General features: G+C 38.2%; 1 protein-coding gene across 5 annotated transcripts in view; it reads left to right on the top strand.

The window, feature by feature from the left end:
* The window catches only part of SYT9 (synaptotagmin 9), a 72,776-nt gene extending 62,348 nt beyond the window's left edge, over positions 1-10,428 (top strand). The window contains exons 4-8 of one of the 5 annotated variants that reach the window (XM_075755241.1): positions 1,608-1,728; positions 2,796-2,967; positions 3,620-3,749; positions 4,342-4,498; positions 9,810-10,428. In XM_075755241.1, the coding sequence (XP_075611356.1) occupies positions 1,608-1,728; positions 2,796-2,967; positions 3,620-3,749; positions 4,342-4,449 (531 nt within the window). In that variant the 3' untranslated portion in view covers positions 4,450-4,498; positions 9,810-10,428. Of the gene's footprint in view, positions 1-1,607; positions 1,729-2,795; positions 2,968-3,619; positions 3,750-4,341; positions 4,499-5,562; positions 7,212-9,809 lie in introns of those variants that run through there. The other 4 variants (XM_075755240.1, XR_012835810.1, XM_075755243.1 and 1 more) reach the window with 4 other exon arrangements.
* Positions 10,429-26,276: the final 15,848 nt, after the last annotated feature.

Below are 26,276 nucleotides of genomic sequence, written 5' to 3'. Positions count from 1 at the left end.
GTCCTCCCACAAAGTGAGTCAGTGACGCAGAGTCTGTTGCAGCAGGTCTGCTTCCAAGTATGAGCCATCAAGAGACACTAAACAGGGTGAGTCATATCAGCTATTGATATTGTCACAACCTTTATTAGCTTTACAGCTACCACGAAACACTGATCTTTAGAATGAAAAAGATGATAGTTGAAGTCAAGTCAGGGTTAAAAGCTAGTTATTGCTGACAAAGGGACCATAATATCAGGTTTTTCCTTCTTTGACAACAGCTGTCTCCAATGCCAGCACAAGGAAAGGACCTGTTTCTGAAAGAATGTACATGATGATTTTTTCTTCCCTTGCATAAGCTGAGAAGAACTAAAGCAAAGATGCCTCTCTTGAGCAAGGGGTTGGATAAAGTGACCTCTAAAAATCCCTTCCAACATAACATTTTTTTACCACGCTGTGATAGCAATTCTTTCTGTCCTGCGTGTCTCCCCTGCCAACTCATGAAGCTATATAAAGTGACCACACAGGCTCTGGGCATTGGTCTGTACAGCAGCTAGCTCAGACACAAACACTAACCTGTTAGGTGCTGTTTCAAGGTATTTTCACTCACTTTCTATGTTCACCACCCTTCATTTTTTGGTAACTGACACAGAAGGAGACAACCTGGGAAAGGAGAGAAGCTGTTGCACAAAGCTAGGTGGGCAAGATACACATATTCCACAATAGCTGTATTTCCCTTCTTTATAAAACCTAGAATGTAGCTTTCAATTTGCTGGACAGGATAACCTTTTTCAATCAAGAATGAAATATTAGCTTACAGGACATAGGTCTATTAAAGTACCAGTTCACTGTTCAGTCAAAAAAATGCAAATCAAATCTCAGAAATCATTTAATACAATCATTTATTCATTATATTTTTTTAATAAAAGAGCTATATATCCTTTTTTTTTTTTTTTTAAAAAAAAGGCAGATGCTTTGTAACTGCAAACAGGGTTTGCTCATTTTCTACTACCTTTCTGAAACCCTGATGCCAGTGACAAAGGAAAGGGTTGCAAATCATTCTAGCAGGTGGATAAGCTTGAGGGAGCTTGTCTGTGCAAGGCACAGGAGGTAATGTCCTTCCTCTGCTTCCAGCAGAGACTGCCCCAGTACCACAGTGACTTCACACCTATCACACCTGAGTTTATGCAAGCTTGAGAGTTGCATAAAACTTTGCCCTGCCCCACCAATGTTCTTTCTGTGAACCTCTCTATGCAGACCAGAAGGAAAGGCACAAAGATCTATTGCAACTTATCAACGATACACACAAATGACTACAAAACATAGAATAAACGTATTCCAATGCCTCACACTGTATCTCATCACTTAAATGTGTTTCATCTGCAAGGACTGAGTGCTAGGAACTATAACCATATTTACACTTGAGAATTTTGGTGGTGTAGCAACAAATGTAGTAACTTGAATCTTGTATGCAGGTGGTTATCTACTTTTTCAGATGTGTTTCCTAATGAGAATTCAGCTTTTGCTTGCATAACTGTAGATCCCCAAAGGTGTACTTTATCTTTACCTCCTGTTATGGGTAGGGAAAATTGTTATTATTGCTTCACTTTGTGTGTCTCTCCTTGGAACAGGATAATGTGGATCTTGGTGACCTGATGTTTTCACTCTGCTACCTTCCAACAGCTGGTAGACTAACTATTACAATAATAAAGGCAAGAAATTTAAAGGCAATGGATATCACAGGAGCATCAGGTAGGAATGAATTTAATGCTCCATTTGGATTTCTGTACCATTTCCCTCCTGAGTCACAGAACTCAGCCCTGTCAATTCCCAGAATGATTTTTGAGAAGAGGGTTCTTATACTGCAAGCTCTTGAGTTACTTGAGTACAAGAGTTTTTGAGAAGTAAATAATGTATTTTAGTTTGTTCTGTTCCAACTAACAGTTTAAAATAATCTGCTCTTAAAAAGACAGCAAGATTATTATTTCTAAAGCCACTGTGATTCAGAATAGCACGACTTGGCCAAACCCAAACTGCATTCATAACACTGGGAATTTGTTTGTACAGCAGACTATTTGTTATGGCTACAGCACAGAGGCAGACTGACCCTCTTTGATGGTCTCCAAGAGCCACTGAGCCAATTCTGCTGTTGTTGGCATATGGACAAAGCAGTGATCATCCCAGACTCCTTTCAGCAACCCTTTCAAAATTTGATGATGGAAACAAGAAGCTAATGTAAATAAGAGTTCATAGATGACTTCTAAATACTAGCAGGGAGTTGTAGAGCTCCTAAAAAGGAGCTACAAAGAAATAGCTTTTTTTTTACTACATTCAGGAGTTTAAAAATAATTATAATTCTCTTAAGAAATATAAGGCACTAATTGTTACACTTTGGATTATATTTAACTGTACATCAGTAAATCCCACTGTGTAAAATATCGTCATTTTCTGTCTGTCCTACAAATCTGTACAAGTAATTAGGCTGTTATAAATAGGCTGATACACAGGCTGTTGTATAAAACAGTCATGTATAACATGGTTCAGTGGATATTTTAATACCCTTTGAGAAGTCGGTACACAACAAGGAGCTTCTTGATCCTAAATTGTTCATTATAAGCAGTCAACCAGGTAAAGCTTTCAAAGCTCCACTGTCTCCCAGGCATTCCATGCTAACAAAGAAGCTCAAATTCCGGTCAGGTCCAGGTGACTAATTCTGCAAGCAGGCATGGGCATACAAGAAGGCTGCTCCCTTCACTTTCAATTTACGTTTGCTTAAAAACAAGAAAAGAAAACCAATGTTGTTCTTATGATTCACACAGATCCCTACGTGAAGGTTTCTTTAATGTGTGAAGGAAGGCGACTAAAGAAAAGAAAAACTTCCACCAAGAGGAATACCCTTAATCCTGTTTACAATGAAGCCATAGTCTTTGACGTCCCTCCAGAAAACATTGACCAAATTAACTTGTCGATAGCTGTTATGGATTACGACCGGTGAGATACCTGTAGCTCTAAAATAACATCATCTATTCACTTATAAAATATTGCACAGTAGATTTGCATCCAAAAACAAAGTTATATTTTCTTTCCAATAAATGGGAAAGTAATGTTATGTTGACTTTGGTAGAAGACTAAAATTTCTTGTATTGACAGGCAGAATTTCCTTTCTAAATTTTAAAATATAGATTTGCATCCATTACTGACATAACTAAGCAACATATATGCTGACCAGAACTGAAGTAACTGAACATATAATCAGACATTCCACACACTGATGTTCTGTTTGTGCACAATTACACCAACCCCTTAGATACACACTTCCATTTCTAAAATTGTGGCCTAGAGTTTACTTGTATTTGCAACTAATTACAGAACACAGGCAAAGAACTTTCTACATTCTTCATGCAAAAACAAGAAACAAATGCACACAGACACACAGTGTATGCTACAATGGGGAAAATACTAAATTATTCTGATTAGTGGGAAATGCAGAGAGCAAACCCTATATATTTTACAGTTCATTACATTTTTCAGGCAAGAAATAATTCTAAAAATCTGTGATTAATGTTTCTAATGAAATATGTAAATGGTATGGTTCTAAAGGTAAAATTTTAAGAAAAAAAAATATTATGGAAAATTTTCACAGTATAGGTCACAATGAGGTCATTGGAGTATGTCAAGTAGGCAACGATGCAGAAAGTCTAGGTCGCGACCACTGGAATGAAATGCTCTCATACCCTCGGAAACCCATTGCTCACTGGCATCCTCTTGCAGAGGTAAGACTTTTATTTCTTGCTTCCCCATTACAATAATTGCGAAAATTCTTCCATATGGCATTAGAAGTTGGATAAAATTTTATGAACAAAACCAAGATCCACATGCATGCACTAAATCCTAGAAAAGGGCTCGGAAACACCAATATTAAAAGTCAACATAACACACAAGTTAAGTCTGCTCCTTTCAGTTTTAGGGGAACAGAAAGTAATTAATGGCTTTAATATATACATGAAAACACCAAACATTATACACTGAATTAAGAGTTTGGTTTTGTTTTTTACATAGGATCTTGGGTAACTTTCACTGATAATTGATATAAAGAAATGGACCTTGTTTACAGAACAACCAAGACCTATTTTTTTCATATACATATATCTATATCTATACATCTCAACCTAATTTGACTTCTTCTCTTGTAAGAATGTATCATCCATGCCACTAGCACATGTCAAGGGATGCCTAACTGCACTAAAAATAATGTTTAAGTGTCTCTGGAGATCTGAGGCGTTGATAAGAAGCCACACAATCAGAAAAGCTTTTCAAGGTTCCTATGGTTTTTTTGTTTTGTTTTGTTTTGTTTTTTGTCTTTAGGGCCCTATTCAGCAGAAATGTTATGCAGGTCTTCTGCGCTTGGATGGCTGCCGAAGAGGCTTCCTCACCCTTTTAACCTATTCAGCAGAAATTTGGCATTCCTGTTGAACTCTTTCTTAGCCATATCCTCAGGGGCTATTCCAGAGAGTCCAGTGGGGTAAAGATGTCCTTTTAATCCCTCTGTCTAATCCTCTCCCCAATACAGGGAATGCTAATTCTGATTCATGAGACACAAACACTCATCAAAGGTCTAACTAAATTACTTCCTAAGAGTTATCGTGACTTACTGTTATTGTTGCTATCACTGGCAGAAGTCAGGCAGTAATCCCAGTCAAAAGAAATTACTGTGTTTATGAACAACCACAATGTTACCCCCAATGCTGAAAGACAGGAAAGACCATTGTATTCATATCAAGCCACGAACAATGCCATAAGCACCTAATATACAGAGGCAGGCAGTCTGCAGCCTCTCTGAGTATACTTTATGCACCAGAGTGCAGCCATGTTACCAGAATGCAGCTGAGGACTTTACCTCCTTGGTTGTAAGCGCTAACCCTAGGCAGTACCTAAATAATTATCAGGCAATAGGAAGATGCTACAAAATGGCAAAAATACCACAGTCTTGCCCTGTGTCCATAAGCCATTACATTTACTAGTGCCGGGGGACCACCACAGCACAGTTTCAGCAGGGAGACCTTTGAGCGCTCCCAGCTCATGTTGCGCCATGCCTTTTCAGAGCATGGGTGCTGCCAACATGCAAGTATGCTGAGAAAGAAGATCAAGCAAAGTCGGGGACCTCTGCCTGTATGTTTGTGCCCTCAATGACAAGCTAGCTACTGGCTGAAGTGCCACACTTGAAATGCATACCTGAGCATTTGGGAGCTGGGTTTAGAAAACATATCACCAAGCTCTCGGCTGTAGCCAAGCATTGATAGGAACAGCTTGACAAAGCATGTGAGGAATAGTGTAATGGTTACAATTTCCCAGAACGTGAGAAGTGTTTCTTAGCAGAAGTTGTCTACATCCTTATATCCAACCTGTCTTCCCTCTTTGATAAATTTTATTGCAGCCAGAGCCCACAATTAGGTTTTGACAGCTCTTCCCTTTTTACAGGCATCCTGTTCTTTTCATACATGCCTGGCTAACTTCTTTAGATTTCATTACTGTGGATTGCTTTTCATGTCACTGAGCTAAACAGAGACATATTTTTTTCCTTCCCAGGAATCAAGTGGGGGAGGGTGTCCAGCGCATCCAGGCTGTGCAGAGAAATATATACACAGCATATCATTTTGGTTCCTGAATCAGGATTAGACTCAGCGAGAGCTTCTGGAACCTCTGTGGCCACAGCCATAGGACCTTGAATATTTGCTGAATAGGACCCTCAGTCTTCTACTGTGTGAAGAGCTATTGGTTTCAAGTAGCATAATGTTATCCACTTGTAGCATTAATTCTCCAGCTGACACTATTGCTACTGATAGATTATTTGTATGGTCGTAAGCATTACCCAAATTCAAGTCATAATATCTGTTCATTAGAATAACCCAGGTTTTACAAGCAACATGATAGCAATGAAAACCAACAAATACAGGAAGCAGCAACAAATATGGTTCTTGTATTTGCAGTATTGTGAATGGATAGCTTTTGAAATAATTTTTTTTCCAAGAATGATTGTCATCAGACATTTATTTTTGATGACAAGTTGCGTCCTCAATCTCAGTTGGTGCCTCCTTTCACCTTACATGAAAAAAAATAAATACGGTTCTTTGCAGAAATCCTTCACATCTGAAAAACTGAAAAAAAGTTCTGTTGGGTGAGAACAAGATACATATGGTATTTGTAATGACAGTATGTTCTTTTAGAAAGAAGATACCCATCTGTATAACATGGAGGCTGTTAGTCTTCAACCTTTGTAGATGATTTTCCAGTCAATGTTTCTCAGTTGTTTCCATGAGACTGCAAAAAGTTGGAAGCATATCACAGGCAGCTATGCTTTATCATATATGGAAGCACACACATGTGCGTGCATGTGCACGCACACTCCCAATGTCATTTTGAAATGCTGTTCCAAATGTATAGTGCCTGTGAAGTCTTTATTATTTGTAGTAGAATTAACAGGGCTGTCATACATAATGATATATTGTAAATGCTGATAAATTATGACCATTAAAAAAAATAATTAAAGCACTGAACTCTTCCACCTGATGAAATCTATGCCCTGGAACAAGAGCCCCTGAGATAAAGTTTTGCCACTTCCTTAGCCATGCATGGAGTTCTCTCTTCCTTCAAAGTTTTCTAGAGAGAATTTGATTCAAGTTTTAACATGGGAATTTTTATTTTAAAATTGCAAATGCAAAATATGGGTATTTTATACAATCTAGTTGCCTGCTACATACTTACGGATAGGGACCCCCTGTCTTTATATACAGTTTAGATAAGTTTATATGCACACACATTGCTTCATATCTTGTATGTGTTGAATTCTCACCAAGCATTTTGGGTTTGCAATTTTGCTGACACAAATATGCATGCACAGATTGAAAAAAATATTTGAAATTTTGATCCAAAATCTGAAAAAAAAAATAAAATAGTTTTATAACCTATCAATTGAAGATCTTCTAGAAAATCAGAATTGCTAATGGGTCAAGCACAGCTTGGCACTCACAGGAAATCTTGGATCTGTTGTAAATGTTTGGTGCAGCTATAAAGCAGAAGTCCTGTAAGTACAGTGGTTTTCCAAAATCTCATGCCATGCTGTGGAGAATACAGCTGCCACATGCAGGGATGCCGCTGGCAAACTAAACAGCTCTTCAAAACCTGCCCAAGCAAAATTTCAGACGGTTAACTGAGCATTTCCAGAAGAATGAAAAATACAGATATCAAGTTGCCCTGGCAAAACTATTTCACTACACTTTCAACTGAAGCTTTATATCAGCAGGCCAGTGATACAATACGATGTTCATATCTGTTCATGCATGATCTTCACTTCAGGCAAAATCCTGCACTCTTTACTCAGGCCCATGTCCTGGGAGTCAACATGGGGAGATGTGCATGAGCAAAGAAGGAGAACTTGTTCCTTTGAAGTAGAGTTCTTTCATTTCCTGGACAAATCAGTATACATGCATCCCTGCCTGGAACGCAGAGCAGGCAGCTGCATGCTTTCCCACTGCAATGTTAGCAACAGTAACCTCTGTAAAAAGGAAAACATCTATGCAGCAGGCTCATTTTGTGTCCATGGACGAGTGTAGAAGCCTTTCTAAGATTTGTCTCTAGCAACTCAAAGGGGCATCAACTGAAAAGTAGTATCATTATAATTGCCAGTGTTTTTTTTTATTTTATTACCATACTCAGTTTATTTAATTCTCATGGGTCTGGCATCAAGATAATGATTTTGAACACAGTTCTATTAAAAAAAAAAAAAATCTGTTGAGTGAGCATTTAAAGTAGAATCCAGCACACCTCAAAGGCTTAGGCATGAGGAAGAAAACATTTTTTTTTATTAAATTCCCCTAATTCTTGCTGACTCATGATTTGCAAACTGTTACTCAGGCTGTGGCATTACTATGTGCTTTTTACAAATATCTGCCTTATCATAGCAGTGCATATATGGAATGATAGCTATTTTATATATTTGGATACTTCACTCTTCACCTTTATACTCCGCTCAACCAATGCTATTCCCTAGACCTGAAATATTTTGATGCTATGGTTCTGGTGGGCCAGTACACTGCTGCTGTCTTTGGACTGTAGTACAATAATACAACAGCACATTGGAAGGAACAAAGGATGTACTGCTGCAAGATCACCTGGAAACCCAGAGAAAATTATGATCCCAATACTGTTCAGTCTTTCTTTTCTGAACCATGATTCTCAGAGGTAAATTAGTAGAAGGCTCACAAGAATAATTCCAAACCCACGATCCTCATTTGTTTCCTTATTTCCTGTGAATGCATAATTATGCTTTATGACAAGTATCGTAATTCTAAAATAGAAAAGGAAATCGCTTAGAAACGCATCTCAGCAAGATTTTAATCCCACTTCACTCGTTAACAATGTGCGATAAAACTGTTACTTTTAGTTTTCCATAACAAGCCACCATTTCAGATGTTTTATGAAAAAGCAGTGTGAATGGGAAAGCCTTCCAAGCAACTAACACTGAGGCAGAGTATAATGGGCAGCTGTGTGATATTCCCATGCCAAGATACTCACAGCACAATCCTTCTGCAGTTGAGTGCTGACATATTTCTTTATCTGTTTCCCCTGAAATCACAAGACGTTAAAAGCATTTCTATTCTCTTTTGTTTCATTTTTCCCTGTAAAATGAAATGTCCACTGCCTGACAGTGGACAAACACACATGCATCTCAATCTGGGGAAGCAGGGACTACCAGAAAGTAGGAGAAAAGACCCAGTGCTCAAACTGTTCCTACCAGTCAAGGCACACTTCAGGTTTCTATGCCAATGAATCCATGAAACAGCAAAGTAGCTCATATGAGAAACGTTATATAGAAGTACAATTTAACTACAAGTAGTGGAACTGCTGGTTCAATCCCAAGTGAGACAACAGCAAAGGGCAACACAAAAGAACAAAAAATAGGTTATTTCAGTCCACCCTTCTTGGCTCGAGGGGATAGTTGTTGGGGGTTTTTTTGGTTGTTTTTGTTCTTTGATTTTTTGTTTGATTTGGTTTTACTTTTGTGTTTTTAAACACCAGACATGATAGGTAGCTATATTAACATGAGCACACAAAGTCAGAGGTACAAGAGACATATTTACATGTTTGTCACTTGGCAACATTAGAGCACTGAGGGGACCTATTTGTCATTGAAAAAATAGCTGCAAACTCTCTTTTAGTTTAATAATAACACACAATAAATGGGAAGGGAGAAAGAGGACTGGAAATTTGGTTTAAAAATCTGTTTGACCCAGTTAGAAATCTATCTGCAATTACTTTACTGTTAATGCATTTTGTTTGAACAGAAAGAAGTGAAAAAATATAACTAGGTGACTAAATCTGAAGTGTCATCAATTAAATGCTTTCTTCCCTTTAGAACAGTGCATTGTCAAATGATTACATCTCAGTATCAAGTGAGAAAACAATGTTCTTATCTACAAGAAAAAAGCATGTAGAGAAAGTAATCCACAATACTGTAGAATTTAATAGAAGGCCTCTGTGCTGGGAAAAATGGCAGCAGGACAAATTTCATAGCAGTGGCACCTTGAATCTTGCTGTAATTAGTGCAAGGCCTTGCTTGCAACTGTAATTCTGTACTGAAGTGACAGCCTTACAATATGTGAACCAAGCTGTGCAAGGTGTGAATTATTTTGTAAGGGCACTGCATATTCAGGGCTGACTAGTCTTAGAAGCTGCGGTTACAGTTAATTTCTCATACAGCCGGTTGGGCAAGGAACTACGGCTGGAAGTTCTGCAGGGTCCTGCAGTTCTCTGAAAGGACCTCCATCTCCTTGAAGGTCCATAAAGTGCACGAATCCAGATGGCAGTGATGGACACTATTCAGGAAAGGTATCATCAGGACATACCTCAGCTGCTGACCGAACACAGCACACGTGGCACAGAGAGGAAGATGACATGAGGACTTGTAAGCATCTGGGCTGTTTGTTTGTTTGTTTTGTCCGGGTTTTTTAGTTCCTCCTTCTTTTGCTCAAACGTAGACATTGTAAAACTGGAATGTTTTGCATGCTGGCCCGCTGTCATTTTTAATACCCATTGCAAAGGTGCGTGAAGAGAGGTGTGTTGTTTTGGTATACTTTTGTTTTCAATAACACATGAACATTGTACTATACTTTATTATTTCTTGTTCAATAAATAGTCCTGGTATCTCTATGTTTCATGTCTGATTTTGGAGACTAGAGCCATACCTGTATCAAGGCTCTCTCAATTAGGTGGGCATTTTGTTCATTTAGTAGAAATAATGCATGATTCCTTTCGCAGTGATGGTTTGAGGGACAAAAACTTTCTTAATTTTATAATATGTATTACAATCTTCTAAACACAAGTAAAAATGTACTGTGATTTATTTATATAAATCTAGTCTGAACAAATAAGTTTTGATCTTAATAAAAACTCTGTAAGAAATTGCGCGATTGTAATTTATTACTATTTTGTATTTAACCTATTAAAATTCAATTCATTATTCAGAAAGACAGCAAACACTTTGGAAATGTTTTAACTCAATTTTTCTCCATAGATGTTGTGTTTTGATAAAATAAATGAGACCAGAGAGACAAAGCTGTTAACACAACAGTTACTTTACAGCACTCAAACATAATTTGGGGGTCTGGATACTAAAACCTCCTCTTGTTTCATCCCATGGCCACGATCATCATTACAGAGGGAATTTTAGAGATATCAAACATGAATCTCATATATACTTAATATTAAGAAGAAAATCAAGAAGCTACAGAAGTGCTTCTACCAAGTGACAGCGTGCTGAATTACCAAAATTAGCACTCCTCCTGTCAACACCTGACATGTAGCTCAGCGAAATTCCCAGGGGGCCCCTGGCAGAGCCCAGAAACAAATGGAAAAAAGAGCACAGATGTATCTGGTATGACCACACAAACTGCTCCTAAAAAGGTGATACTCTTGTCCTTTTTTCTTGTCTTTTTTTTACACCAACTGAAATTATGTGGCCATGAGCAAGGGTTCTACATGTGCATGACATCTAATTAAGAAATAGTTTCTCTGTCTCTTTAGGGTTATCCCCTCAGCCTCCTCTCATTTGGAAGATCTAGCCTGCTTGTACATACTGGATTTATAAAGGGTCGCTGACATACAAAATGTGGCACAAAACAATAATTTCATGCAACTAAGAAAGAATTTAATATAGCTCTGTTCTCTTCTTGGGACTATTTGATATCACAGACCATGGAAAAGAAATGAGAACAGGCCTATAGTTTTGAAGTTGATATTACCCTTAATAATAGTAACACCTTTAGGCCCTACATAGACCTGTTTTACTGCATTACATACAGGTACCTGTAGATGGTGCTGCTCCAGACAGCTGCTGTGCTAGGATAACAAGAGAGATGGAAGATTAACAATGGACACATGTATAGGCATTTTGTCCCTAGCAATGAATGCAATGCTAATTATCCCTCTCTGTCCCATAAGCCACTATAAACAACACTACAGCAGAGGAGGTGTATGAACTTCAAAATTGTTTTTAATGTCTTTCAGAAATACTGTTTTGCATGTTTCTCTGTTAAAAAGCAAGCAAAAGCCTTTTCCTCTGTCAAAACAGGCCCACACATTTCTCCTTTCAAGACAATTTTCCAGCAGAATCATCCTTTAAGTCTTTATACCTTGCCCACAGACTTGCAACAAAACTCTATGAAGACTGGGACAGCTGAAAGATTGAAAGACAGCTGATTGCAACAGCCTGTTAACGAACTGAAAGTGAAAAGCCAAAGGTTGAGAATCCTCACCGAAAAAAAAGCCTAATCAATAGCAAATAAGACATCCCACATAACGTTCAACCTGAGAAGCCTAGTGAACCTGCACAGCTAATATCCAGTCAGACGAAAATTAAGAGAGATACCTTGTTAATAACAGCCTTTACTAGCAGCTGACTATGACTTTCCACAGGGGGAAAGCCTGGTGAGGACATACCACAAAGTCTAAAAAGCACCTGAAGTGACAAGAGTGGGAGCACAGAGTGACGTCTCTGAAGAGCTGAAGACACGAGCTGTTACAGGAAGCAATCAGTAACTCAGAAAGGTGCAGAGATGCAGAACAGGGATGAACCTCTGCATCTAAAGATATGATTGGGTTGGCAAACTTGGTGACTCCAAAAGTAACTTTTCCAAGGAAAGAAATCAGGTATCGCAAACTAATTCCATTCCCATCTGACAATATTGTCACTGAGATTTATCACAGTGGGCCCTAACAGAGGTTTTTGATATAAGCAGCATGCAAATTTTTATAAGACCTGTGGTGTAAATTCTAAGCAAAATAATAAAACAAAAAACCACCTCTCTGCCTTGAAACAGAAATCAGTAGGTTGATCGGGGCTGAATCCTTCCCCTGCATGGGTTGTGGAAATAGGAAGTTCCAGAATTGAAAGCTGAAATTGTCCCTTAGTAGTGACAACAACAAAGTCTATTTCAAGCCATTGTTTTTATCACCCTAATTGGTATTCTAATATTGCCATTGAAACAGCATCAAATAATTTGCTGGCTGTACTTACGTGTTTATCATTTCCAAATTAATTAACCACACACTTCAATCTGGTCCACCACACCATTCAAAAGGTCATGGCCTTAAACCACTTAATAACTTGCAAATAAAATTCAGTGAATTTATGTTCCAATACAAGCACAAGAAGGTAAATCGGTAAATGTTCCATAATGTGAGATGTGCTTGGACAGTCTGATTCAAAGAGCTTAACTAAAGCAACTTTAATATTAAAGAATTATTTAGATAAGTGAGAAATGTCAATAAGTCAGATAGTGTTAGATCCTTACCCAACGGAAAAATTGTCTATAAAAATATCTTTGTTGGGGAAACCATTCTTAATAATAATAAAATTCTATGCTGAACTTTTATAAAGTTTTGTAATTTTTAGTTTAGCAGGCAGAATTCTGTTTCTAGAATGTTACTATAACCATATTATTTATATCCTTGTAACTGACACAAAAACATTCTTAAAGCAATAAATTAATAGAGTTCAGCTCCATTAGGAGTTAAAAAAATTAAATAGAATTTCAAAAAACTCTCTTAAAAATGCAACATGTTTGGACCTTTTGAATTACTTCTGCCTTTTTTTTAAAAGGTAACAGTTCACTACATAAAATCAAAAAATAAATCATTAAATAACATTTGATGAATAATCACATAACTTAGTTTAAAAAAACAATTCCAAACTTAACAATCAGTTCTTGTACCTTAGTGAAACTCAATTCCAAATATTTACTATTCTAGCAGAAGTACCTCTTCCATCTTCCAGAAAAGAACCTTTTGATCATACCACCAGTATTTCCTCACTTCAAAACCTCAGCTCTCCAACATGATGGTATTTTCCTTTCACTTCAAAAAGTGTTTTAATATATAGCACATTTCAGGAAAAGAACATTAAGTATTCAAAAAGTCTTTGCTAAGTCTGACCCTGGTCCCCTCTCCTCAGTTACCCTTGAGGAATCTCACCAGCTTCCAGCTTAGGCAGGCCATGCAACAACATACATAATTGTGAAGTTCAAATACCTTTTTAAAGATATTCTGCTTCATTTTGAATTTCATTACTAAAATCTTACAGATAAATAAATCTTTTAAATCTAGTGGAAAAGGAATGTGGGAGCTACAGGAACTGCAAACATCTGTAAGTCTTATGGCTGCACCGGTTAGAAACATAGGTACATTTTTGGTCAATAAATAAGTTTAGGCCATGATAAATGGTAAAAGATTCCCTAAAGTGGTACTACGCATCAAAGGTAGCAGAACTCTGTTCAGTACCACACAGTTCCGGCAACAGTAATCGGGAACAGACATTTTACTGTTATGGATGGTTTTCTTGCTATTGGTAGCAGGAGCTAAGGTTTTCTGTCATATTTTCCCAAATTAATTCATTTCTTGCATCTTTATCCAGTTGTTTGTCAATGATGTCCCAAGACTTCTTCCCTTTCTATACTACTTGAATTACTTGAAAAGTTAAAGTGGATTGAAATAGGAGAAGGAATTCTCAGTATGACACTGGACCTGAATCTCCTTTCTGTGAGAAAAGACAGGAAGTTATTTCCTCCTACTCTTATTTTAAATCCACTTTAAATTAAAATTCATTGTTCCAAACGCTGCCAAATAATAGGTTGAGCTCACTCAAAGAAAGAAATTCCTTCCTTTCATCAGGAGCACTTTTAGGTTTTGGTGTGGGGCTCTGCTGAATTGCTGCTTCTTTTCCTCCAACACGTCTGAGAACTGGAGTGCCATTCTCTCCAACTCCCTTTTCTGCTATCACCCTGCTAAGGCAGAACAGCATGTTTCCGCTAAACCTTCAAAAGTTCTGGAGCTTTTCAGACAAGATCTAAGATGCTTTGCCTTGGAAATTCCACTGCAAGTAGAAATAGCAGCTAAGTTGCATCTAGATATAGGCTTAATAGATTTTCATTTTGTCTACAGTTTTTACTTTTTTCCACTTCGGATATCTGCCTTTGCTTCTCCTCCTATTCTTTCCTCAAAACCTTGCCCTCATCATCTTTTCTTCCATGATTTTTACTAGACAGATGGCTTCAATCATTCTCATTCTTCCTATACAAGAAAACTTTCCTGAACATGTTGATTTCTCCTGCAGTTTTCCCAGTGAGACCAGGTCCAACAGACAAGGCTGCTAATGAGCTGTTTCAACCTTTACTCACATTTCATCAGCTATTACCTCACAGCAGTATCATTTTCATTAGAAAGGTACGTATTTTGTCTTCAGGAAACAGACCAAAAGTGTAGGGACATAAGGGCTGCTACAGAAAGTCAGAACATGATAGAATAAATTTCCAGATTGCAATTTAATGAATAAACAGCAATAGCCAGGCCTGAAACACTTTTGATGAAAGCTGCAAAATCCAAGGTGACAGCAAATCACAAAATCAATAGCTGTTCATGTCTGTTCCTAAAGACATCAAATGTTTGTCAATACATGTGAAGTTTGAAAAAGTACATTAATAAAATGTTTCAGGCCATAGCATAGCCTGAAATGTCAGAGCATCCTGATACTTGTTCAAAATAATATTCAGGAACACAGAGAGCAAATGGACAGGGGAGAGAGCTGTGTTTAGAAAAGGTGTTACCATAGGATTCAGGTGAACTGACATAATACTTACACTATACAACTGCCAAATAACAACAATTAATTGAGAAATACCTTCTGAAAGTTTTATTTAAAACAAAAGCACAGCAAACCTCTACTGTTACTGTCCTTAAGAGAAACGACCTCTAAAGAAATATTTGGATTTACTGCTCTATATTAATTTCCTTTCCCCTTTGACATATCCTGCACCTTCTAAGAACTGTTTCAAAAACGGTAATAACATGAGGCAAAGCAAAAAAACTGAAAACTCTAAATCATTATTTGTTTGGGATGCTTGAGTAAAAAGCACATTTCAGGGGGGTAAGATGGGTCAGCAGCTCTTCAGTGCATGAGGAATACAAAACATCATGCACTTAATGATTGCTAGCTAGTCACTGAAGTAAAAGACTCATAGACTCACAGAATGGTTTGCATTGGAAGGGACCTTAAAGATCATCTAGTTCCAACCCCCCCTGCCATGGGCAGGGACACCCTCCACTAGACCAGGTTGCCCAAAGCTTCATCCAACCTGGCCTTGAACATTTCCAGACTGGATGGGGCATCCACAACTTCTCTGGGCAACCTGTTCCAGGGCCTCACCACTCTCTACTAAAGAATTTCTTCCATATATCTAATCTAAATCTACCCTCTTTCAGCTTAAAGCCATTACCACTTGTCCTATTACTCCATGCCCTTGTAAACAGTCCCTCTCCAGCTTTCCTGTAGGCCCCTTTAGATACTGGGAGGCTGCTCTAAGGTATCCCCAGAGCCTTCTCTTCAGGGTGAACCCCAACTCTCTCAGCCTGTCTTCACAGGAGAGGTGCTCCAGCCCTCTGATCATCTTCGTGGCCTCCTCTGGACTCGCTCCAACAGCTCCATGTTCTTCTGATGTGGCCCCCAGAGCTGGACACAGTACAGCAGTATGCAGTGGGGTCAACCTCACCACACAGCTTGGTGTCGTCAGCAAACTTGCTGAGGGTGCACTTCATCCCACTCTCCATGTCTCCAACAAAGATGTTAAACAGCGCCGGTCCCAGTACCGACCCCTGAGGAAAGCCACTCATTCAGAATTAGCTGATTTTCTGTTCTGCTGTCAAGATGCCACTACACATCCTTTTAGGTATATCCTTCTGAATAACTTCTTGAAAACATGCATGGAAATAACATATGTACAATATGCATGCTCATATGCCGTACAAAGAGAACACCCCATATGTACATTAGAGAAATATTTGGGTACATAGTAAGCTGTGGAAAACAGAACTAGGAAAATCACAAGTCAGGAAGACTGAGTTTATTTTGCTCTGGACAAAACTATAGCTCCTGTATAATAAGAGAAACATCAAACCAGCTTACAGCCACCACTGCCATTCTCACGTAAATAGGTTTCCTGTAGGAAAATAAATATACTATAAGAGCTTTGTTCACATCTCCTGTCATGTAGTCCTATAGAAACATATTACTACAAACAAAATGCATCTTGGTAGTTTCTTTCCACATCATTCAGGGTAGCAGATGACAATCAAGCAAGATATAGCCGTGGAAGAAAATCTTCCTATCTCCTTAGTGGCTGGCATGTTGGATTAGCTTCCCCTCGATTTGCTCCCATGTAGAAGTAAACCAATAGAAAGAAAGAAATTTAAAGCCAATCCCACATGAGCTGTCCCTATGATCAGTCTCAACAGCACAGAAACAACCTGCCTTTTAAGTTCATAACAAATTTCTCTAGCACATTATGAGAGAATTCTCCTACATGGCTCTCCAGAACACAGATTTCACTTTACTTGGCCTTTACTCAAAGCAATAGGTGTAAAATGAGCTGCTGTAAAAGAAGGATGAAAGGACCTTGGCGTATCATCTCCATTTTATACATGGAGTGCAGGAGCACAGAAAAAATAATATTAACATATTCATTCAGGTGCCAATTCAAAAACTAAATGTGTGGATTTGCAATAATAAGCATCTTGGAGCAGGTTATTTCCTGAAAATAGAGTCCTGAACAAGCCTAGGTGCTATGCTAAGTATTCAGGGTCCTCCCTCTAAGGAAAGCACTCTGGACACAGACAGAATATGAGGCATGATAAATCATGAAATCTTCAGCATTAATGACCTTCTTAGCATTTTATAGGAACTCTTTGGGAAAACTAGGCACAGAGCACCCAAGTTATTGCCTTTAGTCAGGAGACCCTCCTTTCTCCTTGGAGAATTCCCAGCCTGATATACTGTAGCCTTCCCGCTGCCTCAACAAACGAGGCAGCAGTCTAATAGACAACTGATTACCACACACCCTTTGTTATTCCAGAGAATGCTTCAAATATGGCAGGAGCATGGGGAGCAGAGGTAGACTATGACATTATCTCCTTCCTAAGCTGCGTTATGTCTCTTATCCAGACTCTCCTAACATACTGTTACAGGAAAGGCTTTCACAGTATCTTAACAAGTCTCAATTTTTATCAGGAAACAATTCACCCTGACACTTCCAAGCCCCCAAATACCTACACACAGTGATTTTTATGCAACACAGTCTGCAAATGAAACCTGAGCTTTTTGACCCAGAAGATTCAACACAGAACTTAAAAAAAAAAAAAATTCCACCAAAACCACTGTTATGCTCCATAACAGTGAAGCCAGACAGAGATTATTATAATAATACATATAGTACTCTTATAGAAATTCATGTATCTATGCATGATGCCACATTACCTTATGAGACTTTAATTTGTGTTTCTGCCTTAAGTGCTCCAATGATGGGTTTGTGTTTGTTTTGAATTCCAAAATAAGTACCATGGGTGTGCTGCAGACTGTACCTAAAATAGCACCTGGTTTGTAATTACTGTCTGAGACCTAAATTACAAAAACCTGTCACTCCATGAAAAGATATAATTATTGAAAAGATATGGTATGCATAGTTTGTCCACATGCTCAACCATCAATTAAATCATTACCATCCAATCCGGCTCATAAATATAATTTCACAGATTCCCAAATTCTTGAACCTACAAAAATATGTTTCCAAGTGAAAAATTACCACATTTATTGAATGACTTAAGAGAAGCATTCTTCTTCTATGGAGATCAGGGCTGCAGGCAAAGTCTTTTATCTCTTTTCCCAAAGAAAGGACATACAGTTGCCAAGTTGCTAATTGAGGGGTAAAATCAAGTATTGTTTATACATTGCAGGTTGGTGGAATAAAGGCCAATTCAACTCCAACCTATGTGCAATGCTGAGTTTTGTAGGGTACAACACAAATCCCAGCTGCATCTGCCACCACAACTTCAGTCTGGCAGCATAGCTTTTATACTCCAGAATTTTGCCCAGACTTCCCGGGTTCTACCTTCACAGATGTAATTTTTTTCCCCTGCAACTGGCCACACACATCTGACAGTCATAAAACTTTTGAGCCCAATTCTTCATTCTGATTCTACTCTCCTGCTCCTTAACAAAGGAGCAGGAGAGTAGAATGGTAGCAGAAACACACATCATCTTTGTGATGCCCAGGGCTGTGCATCAGACAAACTCAAGGGATTGGTACATATTTGAAGAGCCTAAGAAAATATGCTTGGACTCTTCTTGATCTTCTTCCACCAACTGACATAATTTCTATGCCAAATGTAACAGCTCTAAACCAGCACAATGCCAGGGATGCTCTGCACGGAGTCAGTGGAGAACTCAGTGTTCCCTTTTGGGGAACTGGCAGAAAGAACCACAAGACTAGAGTAGGTGGAGGACGCATTTATTCTTCCCTGATGGGCCTGTAAAGCCTTCACACTGCTCTCAGCGCCTTGAAGCTGCTGGGAAGGCTGTGTGAGACCTTTTTTCAACTTTTTCCCGTATGCTGCAATGTCTTAAATACAGACCATCTCTGACACAGAGACTTCTTTTTCCCCAATGTAAAGAATTCTTTGTCCCTTTCCTGATGGCCAAAGGAAGGTATCTAGAATAGGAACTGCAATCCAACATTCCTTAGTGTCATTCTGACTTTAATTGTGGTGCAATTAGATTTTGACTTCTTTTCAGTGTGCTAGCTGAAGAAGCAATGCACAAAACTTCTGGAAAGTGAGTAAGAGAGTGAGGTTTGGATAACACAAATCGGAAGAGACACTGGCTACTTACATGCACATGGGGAAAGGACTTAAACTGTAATTTTAACTTTTATGGTATGGCCAAGAACCACCTAACTCGGGATCATTTTTCAGGGGACAAGAATGTGTGCAAATTGGCCCGCATCATCAGTGGCCACTAATACTCATGAATCATGGATCTGAGATGCCCTGTCCTTTTAATCTGAATCACTCTGAGATACTCTCTCAAAAGCTGGGGTTATGGTTGTTGGGGTTTTTTTTTAAAAAAAAAAGTATATCCATCACTTGTACTGTGCATGTGCGTTTTGTTTTCTTTTTCTTTTATTTTTCCTTTAGATCTACAAATAAAAAGTTTTGGATTGTTACAGTTCTATTTACTTCAGGATTTCCTCTACACTCGGACAAAGATCACTGAATAGGAACCCATGGTGAAGATTCCAAGGCTGGGCACTCAGAACATCATCAGATTTACTCTGCACTCATTTTTTTCCAAACTGTGTTTAATCCTTCTAGGATTGGCTTTTAATGATAAAAGTAATAATAGCAGTAACATTTTTGATCTTTCAAAGCTGAAGCATCTCAGAGTGCTCCCACAACATATATATGTGGCATCACTGAAGGGGACTAGCATTCTGGCAGAACGCAGTAGGCACAGCAACAGCAGGGACACAAAGGTAAAGTAATGCCCCATTTCCAGTAAGTACCAGCAACACAGAGACCTCAGGGCTGGGTAGTATTTCCTTTGGGCTATCTTTAACTATTATTCACAACCTTTATTTGCTAGGTAATCCTATAGACAACTTCTCTTTAACATTATCTTTTTAAATTACATTAGTCATAAATCCATTTTCAACTTATTGGAGTCATGAGCGATGGGCATCACTACTGATTATATACAGGATACTGAACAAGCCAATGAAGGTGACCTTCTTCCATCATGCATCCTCAGGTCATTCACCGTGTCTGTGAAAAAAGCCTTGTACCACATCTCTGAAAGACAAAGATTTGCGTATTGCTGAACTGGAAGAATGAATTCCTGCATCACTTTAGACAAATGAATGCAATTTGATATGAGTATTACGCCTTTGGTCCCTGACATTTTCTTGTTCATTACCTACTCTGGGCGTTCCTGTTGCATGCAATGATTTCTGTTCTGGAAATAAAAGCTAAATTCATTTCCCTTAAGCCACAATAAAATGACAAACACAGGATGCATCCTGCTTACGTCTATTTCTTATCTTCAAAATAATCCCGCTTTATTCATCCTTTTACAAGTAATTTCCTCCTTCCTCTGCCTCCCTGTAACTCCTTTGGCTGCAGATACTTAGAAGACTTTCCCTGGGTATTTTCCATTAGAAGAGTATTTCTCCTACAGACACACAGAATTTATTCAAAATCTGTCCCACTAATCGTGTCTTCTCTAGCAAAATGAATTTCAAAGGATCAGCCATTTTTCTTTATCTTCTCAGCAAGAAGTAATGCTGCTCTTGTTCCTGCCTACTGCATCAGAAAAGGTCCCCCTGAATAACACCTTTATAGGGTGAATTTTGAATGGCTCAGTCATACAAATGTGAATATTCATACAAATTCATGTGGATGTGTTTGAAGCTCTAAGCCTTAAACATCACTATGGAATTGAAGATCAATGAGAGATCATTTCCAAGAGGCACAGTTGCGAGTCTGTTTGTAGTATTTCCTATCACTGAAACTGGATGTTAGATGTAAGTCTCTAAGTTTAGCTCCAGATCCAAGCTTACCCATAAAAGTTCTTAGGTATTTATACTCAGGTCAGACCCAGTGCTGCCTCACAGGTATAACTTGCTGTCCACAACTTCAACTGGAATCCCATTAGATGCTTTTGCTTCTGGCAGGATGATGAAATGGACAGGGTGCCAGTAATGGAACAAGAACACAGACTTTTATTCCTTCATTTATGGTGTTGGCTTCCATAAGTCTGAGTCATCAACCCATGCCTCAATTTCCCTCTGTAAATCAGGGATAAACATTTTCACCTGTGAAATATATCAAGCTGTGTAGATGGCAAGGGCTACAGTAGCTGAGTGACGGTTCATTCTGTAATTAATCAAATAAATATTATTTTTGCTTTATTAATCTAAATTACTCCTGAAACTAATTCAGAGAAAATGGGCATAGATTTTTAACGACCCACCAATTATGTGTTCCCAATTGTAAATAAGCCATCATTAAATTTCAAAAAACATTTGAAAAAGGAACATTTACAAAATATAATAAACGTTATTTAAGAAATTATAAGCTTCAAAATTTTTTTATAAGTGTGATCATCCAAATTACTGGCAATGTCAAAGGACAGTAGTAATAGAAATCATAGAAATTCTTGTAAACTTATAAAACAAAACAGAATATTTTATTAACTCAATGGTTGGACTTGATGATCTTAAAGCTCTTTTCCAAACAAAATAATTCTATCATTCTATGATTAGAGATTTTTTTGACATTTAATATTATTTCCTAAATTAGCTCTTAAGATTTGAACAAGATCTGCCAGTGTACAGTCAATTAAATACGACTTCTGTAATTAATGTGAAAATATTCAAGCTAAGCTACAGTTAAAATGAAATAGTAAAATGTACCATAGCTTGTTTTGTTTCTGAAGTAACACCAATTTCTTCTGCTTCAGATCTTTTAAGGTAGCATTGCATAGCTATTTACCTCTTTTTAACATTATGCAGTTATTTGGCATCAAATGACAAATACAACATTTGACAATTATGAAGGGTGTTGTAGTGAATGATCACTTTCGATGTTTCATGAAAACAGCCTCTTTGGAGTTAGGATGATGCACACTTCACAACGGGATGCTAATTGGAGATGAGTCAAATCAGCCAGGCATAAACTAGATTTTGTAATAATGGTAGATATTAGCTAGCTATAGCCAGATGCTGTGAAGAAAATGTGAACTTCTGATCTGAATCAATGGCCAGTCTCTTTTTTAATTGGAGTAGATAGTAGAGAAATTTTATATATATATATATATATGATCTACAAGTCCTTTGTTAGCTGAGGTTTCAAATCGACAAGCTGCCACCTCCCAAAAGAATTTAAAGCCACTAACTAATGTGGTAATAGGTTAAACTATAACGTGGTAACAGGTTATGTGAGGAGAGTGTGGTGATACCTTCCATTTTTGTGATGTTTGCAGGAAAGAAATAGAGTGAAATGGAATGTCTGAATAAGCGAAAGAAAAAAAACCACCACAAATAAAGTTCTGTATGTTAACTGGAAGAGTCAAACCCATGTTGCAGCCCGTGACCTGGTTTTGTATTTTGTTCATTGTTTTCTTCATATAAAATATAACTGGATGTCCAGATCTTCTTGAGCCACTGATTCTCCACATATAATTTTGGCAAGTCACTTAAAACCTTGGTATCTCACAGATCTAATGCTTTTGCAAAGCTCGTGTGAGCATCTCAATAGAGCAAAAATATTCCAAACTACAACTTTGGATTTAGGCACCTAAATTCCATCCAAATGCCTACTTCATGCCTTTAAATCCATTCTGATCATTAGTGACACAAAACATCACAATTGTTTCATCACCATTTTTCCTTAAAATCACAGGTAGAACCAAGACACCAAATAAGTATCTCAGCTTTCACTTAGTTTCTGAGAAGAAATTTTAAAAAATCTGAGTGTTCAGAAATCAGAGAGTAAATTAACCCATTCATATAAGTTACTTCTAGACTTCAAGTGATTTTAATGTGATCTTCACATGATCTGTGATTTTTTTAGAATTTGTGACTGCCTAACAAACTTTGGCTTTTCTGTTTGCATGGTTTAAAGTATCGGCGGATGTGGAGCTCTCACGGTGGATTCAATGGTGCTGTCAGGCTGCGCTGTAACCTCGTCGCAGTAATAACTAAAAGATTTGTCCCTATCTTCAGAGAAAGTCCTTTGAAATGGCAGAATTAGAGCTCTTCTTTCATACCTGTTTTTTGAGACCTTCTGGCCATCTGCTGAGAAACTGAAAAAGCCACAAAGTGCTACTGACTCCATTTAGTTTCTGAAGGAAGCTTTCCATTCTCTTCGCTAGAAGGCCTTCAGTCCAGGCTAACATGGAGTCTCTGTCTTTCAAACAACTGTTGCTGCTTCCTAATTGCAGTGAACAGTCCCTGCTAGACATTTACATTCTGTTTCAGAGCACGGAGCTTGAATGATACAGTCCTTCATGTTGCATATAACCTAACAGATGAAGGCATTAGTACAGTCCCTCAGTGACTCATTAAAATGTTTTAGTCAAGTTTTAGTGCACTTTGCATGCAAACAATGACTGCATGTTGCTCTCTCATAAGAAAAAAACCACAAATTTTTTTAATAGGCTTCAACTTCTTTAAAGAATAATCTATTGTACCCTCAATTCAAGCAAAACCAGCTTTCTGGCCTATTCTTGCACTCACTAGCACTACGAGGAATATTGCCGTGGACTACAGTGAGGAAAAAGGATACTTAGTTTAATATATGCTCAGTTTACAAAATACTAAGTCACCAAGTTGCTTAACACGGTGCATATCTGTTCATTTATTTTTATACATAAAACACAAGGACCTGAACACATAAGGCAGACAGAGCTAGGACATTAACAAAAGACTGCAGTGCTGCTTTTTTTTTTTTCAGTATTAAAAAAAAATTAAGTCCTTGTTTAAGGATATTATTAACTTGGTAGTTTGCAAGCCATCCTTTTTGGATGGATGTATTGCACTCATGAATGTCAGAATAGAAGCAGAATGACTGGATGATAGCAAAGGAAAGTATTAATAGTCTCTGTCAGATCCATTGCGAACCACTGGCAATTCCTGCCACCTCGCGTTTTTAACCATTCAACATCTATATTCTGTTCCCTCAGCCCATCAGAGACTGGAATGACAGTGTTCAACAACAAATTAATAACTTTCCCAAGGGCTTATCATTCATCAGTTAGCTAATGTGACTTTCCCTGCAGCCTAATGAGCACAGCTCTGTTATTATTAAGCAGTCATTCTACAATTAATTCACTTGCATTTTCCGACAAGTTACACTGCAGCGATATGAAGACTGTACTGCAGAACCTTCTTGGCCATTTATCCCATTGATAACACAGTATTAAATGGAAACGTTTTGCCCATATCCTGTCAAGCCAGTCCATGGACACCACTGCAGGAGCAGTAATTAATACTGCCAATGATTCTTTTTACTAGTCTTGTTCTCTCATTATATACCCCCTTATCTTCTTGACCTTTCTGTACCAGAAGCCCCCAGGTGAGGAGGCTGAGAATTTTCTCTATCAGAATTCCTTTTAAAGCAAAATTAACAGGTTTTACTGATTCAGTGTGCTTCCATTTTTAGTGTGGCCAGCTGGGAATATACTTAGGGGAAGAGATAAATATAATTTGCAGAAAGGGCTTAGCACAAGTCCCTTTCTGACATGAGCATGTAGACACTCAAGGTTACCCATCACTTCTAAAAAACTTGTCCCATCGAAGTGCAACAAATTCAGGGGCATGATTTTAAACAGCTCTTGTTGCTCAGGACATTTTACATCTCTCTGCCTGTCTGTCTATATTATACACAAATAGTATTTATTTAATATATTTCCCAGTTATTCAAGAGATCAAGAGTAAAAATATGTAAGTGGTGAGCTTCTGCAACACATGCCATAATAAATACACCCCCAGCTTTAAGCTTCATGTATTTTTACAAGGCTTTGCTCTTAAGAGATTTTTTTTTGTTTGTTTTTTTGTTTGTTTTTTTTTTTTTTTTGTTCCAGTGTTCTTTCTCCTCACATCAAATTCAGAATGGTCATACTGCTTACCTTTTCTTTTCTACCTTGTGTGGTGGGTTGACCCTGGCTGGGGGCCAGGTGCCCACCAGAGCCGCTCTATCACTCGCCTCCTCAGCAAGGCAGGGAGGGGAGAAAGGAAGATGGAGAAAAAAACAATCCCAAACTCGTGGGTCGAGATAAAGGCAGTTTAATGTAGCTAAAGCAAAAAGCCGCGCGCGGAAGCAAAGCAAAAAGCAAAGATTATTCTCTACTTCCCATCAGCAGGCGATGTCCGGCCACTTCCTGGGAAGTAGGGCTTCAGTAAGTGTGTCCCTTACTCCGGAAGACAAACATTGTAAAAAAAAAAACAACGAATGCCCCCGCCCTGTTCCTCCCCCTATTCTCAGTTTCTTACTGCTGAGCATGACATCATATGGTATGGAATATCCCTTTGGTCAGTTTGGGTCAGCTGTCCTAGCTGTGTCCCCTCCCAAGATCTTGCCCACCCCCAGCCTGCTGCTGGGGAAAAAGAAATGTTGGAAAGCCTTGATGTGTGCTGGCACTGCTCAGTAGTAGCCAAAACACTGGTGTGTTATCAACAGTTTGCTGGCTATCAATACACAGCACAGCACCATGAGGGCTGCTGTGGGGAGAATTAACTCCATCTCAGCCAGACCCAATACAATTTCTGACAGTCTTTTTAACTTTGAACAACATTATCAGTGTAGTAATCAATGTTCTGCTGAAACACCAGGGATTCAACAGATACTCTTAAACCACATTAGTCAGAGGCTTCTGCCCACAATTTGGAATAAATGTCTGTATTTGAAGAAATCATGCCTGTGATTTTTCTTCATATGGAGAAAAAATTTATTTTAAATAATGAATCAGAAGAAAGCAAAGCAGCAAGAAAGCTGGGAGGAAAAAATAAAAGACAACAGCAAGAGAGATGGAGAGGACAATATGATGGAAAAAATGAGACAGGACTAGAATTAAAGGCAATGATGTAGAAAAATCCTGACAACTTTAATGGGTTGTCAAAGAAGAACTCCAAAGGCTCCAAAACAAATGAAACAAAAAAGCAGAGCCATATAAATATATCTAGAAATGAAAATGGAACAAAGTATCTCATCTGTTATTTCAGGATGCCAACACCAAACTACTCCATCTAATAAACTAAAAATCATGTTTATGAAATGTTGCTTTAGTTTACCACATCGGCAGCCTGTATTGGTTCTAAAGATGAACCTGCATCAAAACCTCTCTGGTCTGTTTCTCCTGGAAAATG

Source organism: Balearica regulorum, chromosome 5, assembly GCF_011004875.1.
Source record: "Balearica regulorum gibbericeps isolate bBalReg1 chromosome 5, bBalReg1.pri, whole genome shotgun sequence".
Taxonomy (NCBI): Eukaryota; Metazoa; Chordata; class Aves; order Gruiformes; family Gruidae; genus Balearica; species Balearica regulorum.
The sequence above is the reverse complement of the archived record's forward strand: the minus strand, read 5'-3'. Positions and strand labels throughout refer to the sequence as shown.